Below are 16,721 nucleotides of genomic sequence, written 5' to 3' on the forward strand. Positions count from 1 at the left end.
TGCCCCAGGTTCTTCAGAGCTGCACAGCATTCATCGAGAGATATGGCATTGTGGATGGAATATATCGTCTCTCTGGCGTTGCCTCTAATATCCAGAGACTACGGTAAAACCTCATTTGGCATTTTCTTTTTCATTCCTACTGTAATTTATTAAAATGAAATGATTTTTAAAAATTAGTCACATTGATAACCATAATTTTCAGTAATACAGTTTAGGTAAAGTAGGAAATCATATCCATAGTGTTCTCTGTAAATGTTTTCCTGGATCCCGTTTCTCATCTGTTGTATTTGAAAACCATGTCCCCTTAACATCTTCAATACTTGTATTTTGCCTCACTGCAGTATTTGAAGATTTACTAAATTTTGAAGTTTGAATCCATGAAGACCATGAGAAATGAAAATTTACCCTGTAATAAGTTATTCCTTAATTCTTAATTAAAATCAACAAGTGAAGCATTCTGTTGAACCACCCTGGTAACCCATGAATAAATCTCACTTGATCAGGGTGAATGACTTTTAATGTCCTGTCAGATTCATTTTACTCATGTTTTATTGAGACTGTTTACTTCTGTATTCATCAGGGATATTGGCCTATACTTGTCTATTTTAGTGGATTTTTTTCCTCTGGTTTTAGAATCAGAATAATGCTGGCCTCATAGAATGAGTTTGGAAGTTTTCCTTCCTTTTCTGTTTTTTGGAATAGTTTGAGAAGAATAAGTATTAATTCTTCCTTACATGTTTTTAGATTTCACCCTTGAAGCCATCTCGTCATGGACTTTGTTGGGAGATTTTTGATTACTGAATCAATTTCATTGCTAGTTATCAGACTGTCAAGTTTTCTGTTTTTTCCTGTTTCAGTTTTGGTAGTTTATGCCTCTAGGAATTTATCCATTTTTCCAGGTTGTCCAAATTATTGGCATATAGTTTTTCATAATATTCTCATAATTATTTGCATTTCTACAGTGAAACTTCTTTTTATCTCCTTTGACCCCAGTGCTGTAGTGTATGCTCAAGTGTGTATGTCTTACGTATGCTACATCCTCTCCCTTTCTCAGAGACAAAAATAGTGGTCTCCTTTAGATGAGCAATAGATATTTTATTTTTGCTTAGTCTCCCAGGTTCTAGTCTATCCTCAATATGTTATTATCCTTTATTTTTCACTGTGGTGCATGGTAATTGCCATTATTCCACACAGATTTTAGTATTCTAATTGACCACAGAGGTCATCTCTATTTTCAGGAATGCAGGTTTGGAAAATACTTAAGTTGATTCTTGTGCTAAAGACAATGTCAGCCTTAAGTTTCAGATACAGCAGATCTCATATTCATTCACATTGTCCACATATACTAATCCTCTAGGTTGTTAAGAAGACCCAGGCCTATAGATGAACGTTAATTAACCTCCTGGAGAATGAGCCTCACCTGCCTTAGTATTCCAAATAGAACTTTCATTTCACTCACTTTACACTATAGATTTTGCTGGCTAGTAAATTTTGCTAGAAGTTGCTAGTAAATTTTGCTAGAACTTTTAGCTAGAAGTTGCTTTATATTATTTCTGGCTCCTTTACCTTTCTTCAGTAAAGTATTTCTGAACTATACTTCTTGTACCTGAGGGATTTCTTTACAGAGTTGCTCATGGACCAGCTGCTATTCAGCCCTAGTTTGCAGAATTGCTAGAATTTTGTATATTCGAACCGTTAGAAATTAGGAATTGTATTTTCAGTTTTCAGATCTGTGTTAAGAGCTGCTCATCTGTATGCATTTCAGAGATTGTTGTCCATTTTAATTTGAGAGCTGTGCCCATAATTCGTACTTAGAAAAATACGTGTCTTATGACCAGACATCCAGTTACTGCTGAAGTCCAAATAGAGTTTATGTAAAATATAATCACTTGAATAAAACATTAACTTTGGTTTCTGTTTTAAGCCCTATATTTGCTTTTTCTTCAATAAAATAATTTTGTTTTGTCTCTCATCTGTTAGCCATGAATTTGACTCTGAACATGTCCCCGACCTGACAAAAGAACCGTATGTTCAGGACATCCATTCTGTGGGCTCCCTCTGTAAGCTGTATTTTCGAGAGCTTCCAAACCCTCTGCTCACCTACCAGCTGTATGAGAAATTTTCTGTGAGTAAAGTCATTTTTAATCGAATGCTCTGATGATTTTATTCAAAGTGTATAAGCGTTGTTTACATGAGTAAGAAATAGTTCTGTGACTAAAATATGTCCTTTAAAGAAAACAAAAAAGCAGTTATTGCTAGCTAGTCCATAGTCTTCAATGTTTTCACATTTTCTTTCTTTTAGTTTCTAACTTTGATCCACTAATCTTATCACTGTTGACATTGGTTACCATAAAGTTTTTAAAAAGTTATCTTTCAATAGATTTCAATGTCCACATAGTATGGAAACAAAGTTTACTTTCTTGATACTCTGTGTTTCCTTGTTGTTCAGCATCAAAGAGTTGAGTGGAACTGAATTGTAAGTGAAGAACTTTCATTTTTACCAACAAAGACTACTGGTTTATTTCACATTGTGATTGTTGCAGGATGCTGTTTCAGCAGCAACAGATGAAGAAAGACTGATAAAAATTCATGACGTCATCCAGCAGCTCCCTCCTCCACACTACAGGTAAATCATTGTTCTAAGGTATCACCCAAAAGTACAAGTCATTTGATGTGAAGAGTGTTTTTTTTCCCTTTGGGTTTTTAACTATTTAAATTTCCGTGGAGTTCTATATAAACTTCCATTTGTTCAAACATTATGTTTATTTGTCATTGTATCCCAGGGAGCAGTGTTTGGCATCTGATAGGCACTTAATAAATGTTGAATTAATGAAATAATAAATGAACAAATGGATAGTTGACTAAACCTGGTTTTGTTGTTTTCTTTGTCTTTTGAGTCACTGAGAAATATTGGGGTGTGTGATCACATGTGTGAATATTTGACTTGTGATTGCTTGAGTCCAAAATATAGACAAAGTACTGAATTCCTGTTTACTGGATTCCTCTTTTCTTTTTCAAAAGATGTCCAAACTACATAGAACCACAGCCTCTAATAGGTGTCTCAGAATTCTTCCTCAGGAGATTCTCAGATGATCAACAGACCTGTTTTGGGGGTGTTTTGTAGGTTTTGTTCTTATTCATTGGTTTTGTTGTTGCTCCTTTTTTTTTTTTTAAGATTTTATTTATTTATTTGACAGAGATCACAAGTAGGCAGAGGCAGGCAGAGAGAGAGAGGGAAGTAGGCTCCCCGCTGAGCTTAATCCCAGGACCCTGATATCATGACCTGAGCCAAAGGCAGAGACTTTAACCCACTAAGCCACCCAGGCACCCCATGTTGTTGCTACTTTTTAAGACTTAGTTTAATTTGTATATTAGTTTGGACTCTCAGAAATATTTTTGCTCATATCTGAAAAGACCAGAATAAAATTGAAGATGACTGCCATTTAGTGAGAGAAAGAAAACAGTACAAACCATAGATGATGATATGCAAAAGGCAAAGGTAAAATTTTAAAATTTCAGTTACTGATAGAAAATTAAATGCAGTAGATGTTTTAGTAATATACAAATTAAACAATTTGGTGCTTTCTTTTTCAAAATGACTATATATATATATATATATATTTTTTTTTTTTTTTAACTCAGCACTAATTCAACACTAAAATTTTTTTTAATTTAGTTAAGTAATCTCTACACCCAACATGGGGCTCAAACTCATAATCCTGAGATCAAGAGTCATACACTCTTCTGACTGAGCCAGCCACATACTCCTAAAGTTTTAATCAACATTAAAGATCTCTTTTTTTTTAAGTCCACACTATAGCTGTAAATCATGATGATCAAGAGCCAAAAGGTAACTTAGCATTGACTCATTGTGCCATTAATGTAGGTCTTAAGAGAAATGTGAGGAAATTAAAGAAGTTCTTAAGGACCCACTGAAGAGTGAAAAAAATACAACACAAAAGAGCTTTTGTGAAGGAAGCTCAAGAAATTCAGGTATTCAGGTATTCAGTCCTGAAAAAGAAGGTTTGAGGAGACAAATGTAATAATACACAGTGATTGAACAATATTTTAAGGAGGAAAAGGACTTTTTAAATTACCAGAAAAAGAAACCTACTGCAATATAACAAATATTAGCTTTGATACATCTGAATTTGAATTTGCAACTTCATCATTTCCTTCATGACCTCTCCAAGCATTAATCTCTGTATCTGTGAAAAGAATACTAATAATACCTTCGTAAGAAGATTTTTTTTATGTTAAAATGTGTGAATAAGTCTGGTCCTTAGTATTTTGTTTTTAATACAAAGCATAGCAAGACATTATTAGAATTAAGCCAAGACTTCTTGACTTGGTGGTTTTAATAGGAGGTACCGTGTAAATATGTCTTTTTTCTCTAACTTAAGAAAAAAAAAGACCAATATAACATATATGTACATAATTTTAAAAAAGTCAAATGGTCTGCTTTGTTGCCAGTGAAAAATAGCAGTTTCCTGCCTCACAGCTCCCCTTTCTGATGTCTCCTTAGCTGTTTCTGAATAACATGCTTATGTTTTTATTTCTTGATTTTTCATTTTTAGATGTTATTTTTACCTTCCTTTTAAGTAAATGAAATTTAGATTTCTTTACCCACCCGCCCTAATACTGCACAGACACACGTTTCCCCTTCTCTTGTCTTCATAGTCTGGTCTTGTCAACATTTGGAGTTAAATCAGTATTCACTGTGTTGTCATAACTTTGTTAACTGTTATTTATGTACTGTTATTTATGTACTAGACTTCTATTTGCTTTCCAGGTTAGCTTTGTGTGTGTTTGTGGAGCATTTGCCCATGTTTGGTTTACTAAGTTTCTGTTCATCACTAATTTATCCCTGAAACTCTCTCACAGGACTATGTATGTTCTCCCAGAACTTTTTTTGTGTGTGTGTGTGTCCCAAGGAAACACCCCTCCTGGAGCCTTTTATCCCACTACTCAGTCCCTTAGTCCAGGATGAATGCTCTTTAGAACTATAACACCTTCAGGGAGCCTGGGTGGCTCAGTGGGTTAAAGCCTCTGCCTTCAGCTCAGGTCATGATCCCAGGATCGTGGGATCGAGCCCCACATCCGGCTCTCTGCTCAGCGGGGAGCCTGCTCCTCTTCCTCTCTCTGCCTGCTTCTCTACCTACTTGTGGTCTCTGTCAAATAAATAAATAAAATATTTTTAAAAAAACTATAACACCTTCAACTCTTCCCCCTCATTTTGAAAGTTCTGTTCATTGCCTCCTGCATGAGTTGGATCCTTCTTTTTGGGGTGCCCTTGTCTGTCCTCCCTGCTGTGTAGTAGACATCTTCAGTAGCTTTCTGAGGAGAGCTATAAGGGAAGTAAATGTTTTGAGACATTGATAGGGAAATGCTCTTATTCAACTCTTGCATTTGATTGATAACTATGGAATTTGAGTCTGTAAATAATTTTTCCCATGATTTTGGTAGTATCACACCACTGTCATCTAAGCAGATATGCTGCAGTGATATCTGATTCTAGTCTGCCAGTTCTTAATATGACGCATTTTGTTTTGTCTGTATCCTTTCTGGATGCTTTTACATTTAGAACATACCTAGTTTTCAGTTTTCACATTGACTTGTCTTGGAGTGGGTTCTTTTTCTTTCTTTGCTGGGGGCACTTGTTGGGGCTTTTCCATCAGGGAACTTCCAAACATTTTTCTTGCTATTATTTCCTCAATAGTTCTCATGGCAACTTAAACCCAACCCTTTTCTCTATTCTCTTTCTAGATTTATTGTAGTTCTTGAACCAGTTCTTTCATTTCTTACCTTCTCTTTGTCAGTGTCCATGTACATTTTATTTATTTATTTGACAGGGAAATCACAAGTAGACAGAGAAGCAGGCAGAGAGAGAGAGGAGGGGAAGCAGGCTCCCTGCTGAGCAGAGAGCCTGATGTGGGGCTTGATCCCAGGACTCTGAGATCATGACCTGAGCCAAAGGCAGAGGCTTAACCCACTTAGCCACTCAGGTGCCCCCAGGCCATTTCTTGATTTAAAAGAAAATGATTTCCAAGAACACCCATTCTTATTCTTCTGAATGCTCCTACTTTATAGCATCCTTCTCTTACCTCATGGATATGATCTGTTCTCTCTATGAGAATATTACTAGTAATTGTAGGTTTTGTTTTAAATTGTTTTCTGCTTATCATAGAATTTGTTCCTTCCTCATTTGGCGACTCATCTTTATCAAGACTGCAAAATATTCAACAGATTTCATGGAAGCGAGAAATAAAAATTCTTTTTTTAAAAGTCATATTTTATAAGTGCAATAGCATTTAACTTCATTGTGAATTAAAATAATCTTGCATACACAGATTAACACTTAAAATTGGCTTTAGGTAAGCTTAGAATTTAAATCATATTTAGTCAAAATGGTTTCAGGAGAGAAACCTATAGGCAAAACAACTTATAGTGCCTTAGACACCAATCAGGACATTTTACAGAGGGAACCAAGACTATTGGTTAATATTGTGAGTGAATTAAGAGAACTTCAGTAAGAAGAGATATATATGGAGAGAGTGTAAATGCATGTGCATGTGTATGTGTGTGTGTGTGTGTGTGTATGTAATAGAGAGTATATATGTGTATATATCTTGTATGTATATGTTTCTCATATGGTAAAGTACATACATCTCCTATATATTTTATATTTTATATAAACAAATCTCCTAACATATGTTTTACTTACATCTCTTTTCCCCTGTTGTGTAGTACATTTATGTTACCTGATATATAGTGTCTGTGTGTTAGGTATTATAATGTAGGAACTTTGGAGCCAAATTATCTGTATGAGCTATGTGACCTTGTGACCTTAGGCAAGTCCCTTTGCCTCTCGGCCTCAGTTTCATTGTTTTTAAAATAGAGACTACTGGTACTTTTCTGTTAGGATTATTATGAATATCAAAAGAATAGCTCTTAGAGCAAGGCCTGTTCTGTAAGTGCTTTTCATATGAGTTAATCACCCCTTTTACTATTGTTATGTATATCTATGCTTTTACTTTTTTTGTTTTATCTATAGTGTGAATGTATAAATGTCTGTGTGTATATATACTTACATACATATATATCTCCTATAGAAGCAAGAAAATATTTTTTTAATCATGTCTAAATACAGTATTGATAGCATTTAACTTCATTATGAATTAAAATAACCTTGCATAAACATTGGCTTTCAGAAAGCTTCAGTATATATTGATACATATAACTTTTCTGTTATATTACAGTTATCTTCTTTAACTACATTCATATTTTTCCTACATCATATATATTCTCCCTTATTATATAAATATAGATATTTCTCAATAATATATAGATATTTCCTTTACTAATTATGTATGTAGCTTCCTTACTACTTATCTATTTAATCTTGAACATTATACACCTTTGCCTGTTATTTATTATATATTGTATATCCTACTATATGTTCTTTATATATATTTATGTAGGTATATATAGTATTGCCTACTTTCTGTATAATCCCTCTAAAACACAAGCTCCTTGAGGTCATGAATTTTTTTCTTGTTCATTACCATATTCTCAGAATAGAACCTTGCACATAGTAAATGTTCAATAATATATATTGCATATACATTTTATATATCTTATGCATCATACACTTGATAGCTTGCTGATATTATCTTCCGTATTCCTAATATATATTACCTACAGCACATGCCCACATGTTTTATATATATTGTATCCTATAAATGTATCTCCTACTCTGTATTATATAAAATTCATTTTGATGTATCTCCTGCTCTATGTTTTTATATCCTAGTTTCTTCTACATAATTTGAGTGTTAATCTTCTTTAATATATCTCTTTCCATCCCAACTTTTAAGATATTAATATTCACATTTCCTAGTTCCTCAGATATTCTTGAAAAAACATGATTTTTAATAGTGTTCTCTTATGTGAATGGGCTATATGTTATTTAACCTTTCCCTAATTTGCTTGTTTGTTTTGTTTCTTAAACCCCACATATGAACGAAATCATATATTACTTGTCTTTCTCTGACTTATTTCACCTAGACTTTACTCTTTAGCTCCATCCATATTGTTGCAAATGGCAAGATTTCATTCTTTTTATAGATGAATAGTATTCCATTGAATGTGTACACCACCTCTTCTTTGTTCATCCACTGATGGACACTCGGGCTGCTTCCGTAGTTTGGCTCTGGTAAATGATGCTGTAATAAACATAGGGGTACAGGTATCCCTTTGAATTAGTGCTTTTGTATTTTGGGGCAAATAGCCAGTAGTTTCATTATTGGACTGTCAGGTAGGTAGCTCTATTTTTAAGGAACGTCCATACTCTTATCCACAGTGGCTGCACCAGTTTGTATTCTGTGGTGGGTTATTTTCCTCTCTCCGTTTTGAACATTACTCTGAAGACCATCCATTTACATGAATATTTTTGGAAATCTAGATTTTTTTTTTGAATGAAGACCTGAAAATTCAATTCTTAGAAGTCAAAAGGTACTAAATTTTTTCCCCAATATACAGCAATTTCCAAATTGTATTCTATGAAGATTTTTGCAGCTTGTACTCTGCTGACTATTAAAATGCTCATTTCATGGGACTCCGACTAAAATTCCCCATGAGCTTTTAAAAAACATTTTACAAACAGATAATGTGAATAAAATGCTATCTTTGGTTGTTTTGATTCTCATTTCTTCTAAAACATATTTCTGAAGTACTTAAATATTTCCCTTCCTTCATCTATCCCCCGACTCAAAATAATAAAATTTTACATTTCCTAAACCCATTTCTCAAGCTTCCCACCTTAACATTGTCTCCAGACCAGCCTCATTTCTGTCTGTCTGTCTGTCTTTTGTATCTGCATATGTATAGGAGGTACCAACAAGTACCGTTTATACTGCAGAGCAGTTGCAGTAGAGGATACTGAATGAGAGACTGGGAAGCCAAGCTGACCTTGATTTGAGACAGAACCTGAGCACGCCTCACCTTTCTCCTCCATAGTCTGGGAGGTGGTAGCACTGGGCAGGTCAGGCTGCTGTGGGAATTGACTGAGATTCCTGCAGAAAGCCTCTTGAGCAGTGCTGCTAGCTGCTGTCTGCTTTTTCTTCTCAGATTCACCATGGGCTCATCTTGGTCTTGGAGGCTCATATGCTGACCGCAATTGAACTTTCATAACTGTTGCAAATAACTATCTCAAATTTCTGTTCCCTATACATTGTGTTTAATAGTTTCAATCCCTGTACAAGTAGGTGGGGACATTTTGAGAGAAGCAGGAGCTGCTAGGTAATACCTCTTTGTGTTTATCTGATTTAACTTGCGTTTAAGCTGATCATGCCATCTTTCCAAAAATGTTCTGCCCTGTTACTTAATATCCACCCCCATATATAAGTGTATATGTGTATATGTGTGTATATGTGTATATGTATATATGTGTATGTATAAATATGTGTGTATGTGTATATATGTATGTGTATGTGTAAATATGTATGCATGTGTATATGTATATATGTATATATAGTTGCTCAACTCTTCTCTCCCCTTGGTGCCCACTGCAATTTTTCTTTTAATCTTTTAGGCCTATGAAATACTGTTTCCTTTTATTAAAAAAAAGTTTAAATCCTCTCCTATTAGTGTAGCTGCTACAAGTAGAATAACATAACTTCATGATATCATTTGTTTAGGAACTAGTTTTTATGGAAGATTTACTTCACTGGTATTTTGAAACTAGATGTCTGACAGCCAGGAGCAAATATTTCTAAAGATTTTTAAAAACTAAGGCCGTTTTCTTGGAACCAGTCCTGTCAGAAGTGTTAATTTCTTACTGTGTCTACCTTAGATTTTTTTTTCTTATACTCTGGAGATGTGATTACTATGTATAGAATATAGGATTCATAATATTCTCCTGACACTTCTGTGGCAATCATATTCAGACCTAAGAAGCAACAAAAAATTCTGTTGGAGTTTGTATGGTTTCCTTTTCTATTTTTCTGTTGAAATCTTAAAAATTAATTAGTAGGGCTTTTATGCCCTATACTGCTACATACTGTTTATTTTCATTAATATGTTACATTGCATTTTCCAGAACGCTGGAGTTCCTGATGAGACACTTGTCTCTTCTAGCTGATTATTGTTCCATCACAAATATGCATGCAAAAAACCTAGCAATTGTTTGGGCTCCAAACCTGCTAAGGTAAGTTGCATTTGACTTACGACCTTAAGTAGAACTAGTCATCTTAAATCAAAGTCTAATTTGTCAGTGTTCCTTGAGGACAGTTTTTAAAAGTAAAATTCATCTGCTGTTTTTATGAGCATCTCCCTGAAAGAGGCAAGTGGGGCTTAGCCAAAGTATTAAAGTATGCTTTCTTCCTCTGGTCTGTTTGTGGTTTACACATTTAAAAATAATAATAATAATAATGCCCTTTAAAGCTGCTGTCTTTGGGATTCTCTGATGGTTATGTTGGTTCTCCCACAGATCAAAACAGATAGAATCTGCCTGCTTCAGTGGAACAGCAGCTTTCATGGAAGTGAGAATTCAGTCTGTAGTGGTTGAATTCATCCTGAATCATGTAGACGTCCTCTTCAGTGGGAAAATCAGTGCCGTCATTCAGGACGGGGCAGGTATGGCCCTCACAGATTTTGTTTATGAGGAACAGGGATAAACTTCCAAAGGCATGGAAAACTGCATTTCTCATCTCAGTTGAATAAATCTGTCTTTGGTAGAAAGCAGGTAATTTATGTCCACTTCTCAAAATGCATGGTGTAACAGTTACTTTGTGGGTGTTCAGTATTTAATGAATACTGCATTAGCCTTATTATGATCTAAGGTTATGACACATTAAAAAGTACCCCGTGCCACCTATTATTGATGCATATAAAGTTATATAATATGGAACAATGAAAGAAAAAAATTTTTTCCAAATCTGAGATATCTGAGTGATACCAGGCCTTGCTTGGTATCTTTTAAGAAAGGAAAATAGTTATTACCTAAGGAATTTATATTTATATATGTCATTGTTAACATCCTGGTGTGTATCCTTCTTTTCCTCATCCATTATAAACCCCTTGTTGTTTTTGCCATTTAAATAAAAGAGCAGAGATACGTAGACAGATGGAGATTGATGTACGCACACTCACATTTTTTACCTATGCCAAAAATTTTGACTCTTTTCATCGCTTTTCTTTCTGTCCAAAGCTTCTCTTTCAAGACCCAAGTCATTGCTGGTTTCCTCTCCGTCCACCAAGCTGCTAACATTGGAGGAAGCCCAGGCACGAACACAAGCTCAGGTCAACTCTCCAATTGTGACTGAAAATAAATATATCGAAGTCGGAGAAGGACCTGCTGCACTTCAGGGGAAGTTTCATACCATAATTGAGTTCCCACTTGAAAGGTAAAATTCATTAAATCCTCTTCAGTGATATGATTTTCATAGTCCAGTGTTCTGTTCTGTTCTTTTTTTTTTTTTTTTTACATGGTTGTGTTCTAATATTACTATATTGATTTTGGGCTAGTCCCAGAAAAACTCATTCATTATAGGTGATAATTAATAGGGAATGATACAAATGATTTTCAAAAAAGCATTATAGCAGCATGTCATTTTTTAAAAAGACTTTATTTATTTATTTGACAGACAGAGATCACAAGTAGGCAGAGAGGTAGGCAGAGAGAGAGGAGGAAGCAGGCTCCTTGCTGAGCGGAGAGCCCGATGCGGGGCTCAATCCCAGGACCCCCGGATCATGACCTGAGCTGAAAGCAGAGGCTTAACCCACTGAGCCACCCAGGGGCCCTGCAGCATGTCATTTTTAAAGAAAATGAAATTTATTATAAAGGGCAAATTGTTGGGAAAAATAATACACTTCCACCATATAGGATGTGCTTTTCTCTCTGACATATGTTGTCTAGAAATTTATTTACAAATAAGCTGGGGGCATCTAGGTGGCTCATTTGGTTAAACATCTGATTTCAATTCAGGTCATAATCTCAGGGTCCTGGGATCAAGTCCTGTGTTAGGCTCCACACTCATCTGGGAGTCTGCTTGTCCCTCTACCTCTCCCTTGCTCATACTTTCTCTTTCTCTCTCATTCAAAGAAAAAAGAAATGGATTGGAATAACTTACTCAGGAAATAAAGAATGGATAATGACTCGTTTGACACTGGCTCCATATTAAGCTTAGAATAGACCAATACTTCTCATAGTGCTATCTCCCAACCAGCATCAAGAGATGAATGAAAACTATTCCCGTGTGTATGTGTCTACCACATCTTTATGCATTCATCTCTTTTTTTTTTTTTAAAGATTTTATTTATTTACTTGACTGAGATCACAAGCAGGCAGAGAGAGAGGGGGAAGCAGTCTCCCTGCTGAGCAGAGAGCCCAGTGCAGGCCTCGATCCCAGGACTGTGGGATCATGACCTGAGCCGAAGGCAGAGGCTTTAACCCACTGAGACACCCAGGCGCCCCTATGCATTCCTCTCTTGATGGACACTTAGGTTGCTTCCGTAGCTTGGCTATTTTAAATAAAGCTACAGTGAACGTATACTTTTCAAATTAATGTTTTTGCCTTGTTTGGATAAATACCAAGAAGTGGAACTATTGGATCATATCATAGTTCTGTTTTTTAATTTTTTGAGGAACCTCCACACTATTTTCCCTAGTGGCTGCACCAATTTATATTCCCACCAGCAGCACACGAGGGTTTCCTTTTCTCCACTGCCTTACCAACACTTGTTATTTCTTCTCTTTTTCATTTTAGCCATTCTGACTGCTATGAGGTGGTATCTCATTGTGGTTTTAATTTGCTTTTCCATGATGATAACTGATGCTGAGCGTCTTTTCGTGTGTCTTTTGGCCATCTGGATATCTTTTTTGGGAAAATGTCTGTTAAGGTCCTCTGCTTCAATCAGAGCATCTTTTTGATGTTGAATTGTGTGAGTTTTTATATATTTTGGATATTAATCCTTTATTGGATATGTCTTTTGCAAATATCTTATCCCATTCAGTAGGTTATATTTTGTTTCATATATGGCTTTGTTGTGCAAGTTTTTGTTTGCACAATTGCTTATTTTTGCTTTTCATGCCCTTGCCTGAGGAAACAGATTCAGAAGAACATTGCTAAGGCCTATGTCTGAGAATTACTTCATATATTTTCTTTTAGGAGTTTTGTGGTTTCAGTCCTTACATTTAGGTCTTTATTCTGAGTTTATCTTGTGCATGGTATAACAGAGTGGTCTAGTTTCTGTGTTTTACATGTAGCTGTCCAGTTTCTCCAACACGTTTGTTCAAGAGACTGTCTTTTCCTTGTTGCATGTTTTTGCCACCTTTGTCATAGATGAATTGAGCATAGAAGCATAAGTTTATTTCTGGGGTGTCTTTTGTTCTATTAAACCATGTTTCTTTTGGTGCCAGTACTATACAGTTTCATCTATAGCGTGGTTCGACATCTGGGAGTGTCATACCTCCATCTTTGTTCTTTCTCAAGATTGCTGTGGCTGTTCAGGGTCTTTTTTGGTTCCTTACAAAGTTTAGGGTTTTTTTTCTAGTTCTACTGTGATAGGGATTGCACTGAATCTGTAGATTGCTCTAGGTAGTGTGGACATTTTAACAGTATTAATTCTTTCAATCATAAACATGGTGTACCTTTCCCTTTATTTGTATCATCTTTAATTTCTTTCACTAATGACTTACAGTTTCCAGGATACAGGTGTTTCAGGTCCTTGGTAAATTTATTCCTAGATACTTTATTCTTTTTGATGCAGTTGTAAATGGGATTGTTTTCTTAATTTGTTTTTCTGCCAGTTGTGTTAGTACAGTAAAAAATGCAAAATATTTCTGTATATTAATTTTGTGTCTGCAACTCTATATTCATTCTTTAGTTCTACTAGTTTTTTGGTGGAATCTAGGATTTTCTATATATAGTATCATGTTATCTACAAATAGTGACAGCTTTACTTCTTCTTTGCCAATTCAGATGCCTACTATTTCTTTTTTCTTTTTCTTTCTTTCTTTTTTTTTTTTTTTTGTCTGATTGCTGTAGTTAGCACTTCAGTACTATGTTGAAAGAAGGTGGCAAGAGTGCATCCCTGTCTTGTTCTGATCTTAGAGGACAAGCTTTCACCCTTTTACCATTGACTGTGATGTTATCTGTGTGTTTGCTGTATATGGCCTTTATTATGAAGAGGTATGTTCCCTCTCAACCCACTTTCTTGAGAGTTTTTATTGTGAACAGATATTGAATTTTGTCAAGTGCTTTTTCTCATCTGTTGAGATGTTCCTATGACTTTTATTCTTCGTTTTGTTAATGTGGTGGACCATGCTGATCGATTTGCAAATATTGAACCATCCTCCCGTCCCTGAAATAAATCTCACTTGATCTTGGTAAATGATCCTTTTAATGTGTTGTTGAACTCAATTTGCTAATATTTTATTGAGGGTTTTGCTTCCATGGTCATCAGAAATATTGGTCTGTAGTTTTCTTTGTTTTATAGTATCTTCGTTTGGTTTTAGCGTCCAGATAATGCTGGCCTCGAAGAATAGATTTGGAAACATTGCTTCCTTATTTACTTTTTTGGAATAGTTTGAGAAGGATAGGTATTAGGTATTTCTTGATTTTTTTGATCAAAGATATATTCTTTAATGTAAATGGAGTTAAAGTCCCTTACTGTTGTATTACTGTCAGTTTCTCCCTTTGTGTTTGTTAATATTTGCTTATAGGTGCTCCTTTATTGGATGCATAGCTGTTTATAGTTGTTACAGCATGTAGTTGGATTGGTTCTTTTTTATTATGTAATACCCGCCTTGTCTCTTGTTATCTCTTGTTACAGTCTTTGTTTTAAAGTCTGTTTTGTCTGATGTAGGTGTTGCTACCCCAACTTTTTCCATTCTTTCACTTTAAGTCTGCGTGTGTCTTACATGTGAAGTGACTGTCTTGTAGGTCATGTTGTTTTATCCAATCACCCTATGACTTTTGATTGGAGCATTTAGTCTATTTACGTTTAAAGCAGTTATTGGTAAGTATGCACTATTACCATTTACTGTTTCCTGGTTATTTTTGTAGTTCTGTTTCTTTGTTCTTCTCTTGCTCTTTTTTCTTGTGATTTAATGACTTTCTTTAGTGTTATGCTTGGATTCTTTTCTCTTCTGTGTGTGTGTAGTTATTACAGGATTGTAATAACTGAGGTTCATAAATAATATTCTATGTATATAGCAGTTTATATTGAGTTGATGGTCACTTAAGTTCAAACACATTCTAAAAACACTGTGTTTTTACTCTGTTCTCTCCGTTTTATGTATATGGCATCATATCTTACTTCTTTTTATTTGTGAGTCCCTTTAGTGAGTTTTAAGATATAGTTGATTTTACTCTTTTCTTTTAACCTTCATACTAGTTTTATTTTTTTTAAGATTTTATTTATTTATTTGAGAGCATGAAAGGAGAGCATACAAGCAGGGGAGAGGTAGAGCAGGAGGGAGAAACAGACTCTCCACTGAGCAGGGAGCCTGATAGGGGACTTGATCCCAGGATCCTGGGATCATGACCTAAGCCAAAGGTAAATGATTAACTGACTGAGCCACCCAGACACCCCATCCTAGCTTTATAAATGATTGGTCTATTATCTTTGTTTGCTTTTACCCATGATATTTTTTCCTTTAATAATTTCTGTTCTAGTTATGGCCTTTTCTACTCAAAAAAGTCTCTTTATCATTTCTTGTGTGGCCAGTTTAGTGATGAATTCTTAGAACTTTTGTTTGTCTGGGAAACCTTATCTCTCCTTTGGTTCTGAATGATAGCGTTGCCAGGTAGAATATTTTTGGCCATAGATTTTTTCCTTTTAGCACTTTGAATATATCATTTCACTTCTTTATGTCCTGCAAAGTGTCTGCTAAAAAACAGGTGATAGCCTTTTGGGGTTTTCCTGGTATGTAACTATTTGTTTTTCTCTTGCTGCTTTTAAAATTCTCTATTTTTAATTTTTCATGTTTTAATTATTATTTGTCTTGGGGTGGACCACCCTGGGTTCATCTTTTGGGGGGCTTTTTATGCTTCCTGGACCACCTCAATATCTATTTTATTCCCTGGGTTAGGGAAGTTTTCAGCTATTATTTCTTCAAATAAGTTTTCTGCCCCTTACCCTTTTTTTCCTTTTGGGACTCCCATAATGCAAATGTTAGCATGCTCGATGTTTCCCAGAGGGCCCTTTACCAACCATCATTTCTTAACGTTCTTTTTTTCTTTATTTCTTTTTGGCTTAGGTGCTTTCTACTCCCCTGTCCTTCAGATTGCTTATCCATTCTTCCACATATTCTGATCTGTTGATTCCCTCTAGTATATTTTTCACTTCAGTTACTGTTTTTCAGCTCTGTTGATTCTTTTGAAATTTTTTTATCTCTTTGTTGAAGCTCTCACTGAGTCCATCCGTTCTCCTTTGAAGTCCCGTGAGTGTCTTTGACCATTACTTTGAACACGCAAATTGCTTATCAGGCAAATTGTCTATCTCTGTTTTGTTTAGTTCGTTTAATGAAGCTTTGTTCTGTTACCTCATTTGGAACATATTCCTCCATCTCTTCATTTTTCTTTCTGTGTATTAGGTAGTCAGCTATGTCTCCTGGTCTTAAAGTGGTGGCTTTTTTAGAGGAAGGTTTTGTGGGGCCCAGTAGCACAGTCCCTCCTGGTCATCAGAACCAGGTGCTCCTGGGGTGTGCCCTGTGT

General features: G+C 35.3%; 1 protein-coding gene across 4 annotated transcripts in view; it reads left to right on the forward strand.

The window, feature by feature from the left end:
- ARHGAP32 (Rho GTPase activating protein 32) overlaps positions 1 to 16,721 on the forward strand; it is a 299,282-nt gene that overhangs the window by 265,410 nt on the left and 17,151 nt on the right. For all 4 annotated transcript variants that reach the window (XM_059413918.1, XM_059413910.1, XM_059413927.1 and 1 more), the window contains 6 exons: positions 1 to 103; positions 1,981 to 2,125; positions 2,544 to 2,626; positions 10,100 to 10,207; positions 10,490 to 10,635; positions 11,210 to 11,405. In XM_059413918.1, coding sequence (XP_059269901.1) covers positions 1 to 103; positions 1,981 to 2,125; positions 2,544 to 2,626; positions 10,100 to 10,207; positions 10,490 to 10,635; positions 11,210 to 11,405 — 781 coding nt within the window. The remainder of the gene's footprint in view (positions 104 to 1,980; positions 2,126 to 2,543; positions 2,627 to 10,099; positions 10,208 to 10,489; positions 10,636 to 11,209; positions 11,406 to 16,721) is intronic.

Source organism: Mustela nigripes, chromosome 1 (genome assembly GCF_022355385.1).
Source record: "Mustela nigripes isolate SB6536 chromosome 1, MUSNIG.SB6536, whole genome shotgun sequence".
Classification (NCBI taxonomy): domain Eukaryota; kingdom Metazoa; phylum Chordata; class Mammalia; order Carnivora; family Mustelidae; genus Mustela; species Mustela nigripes.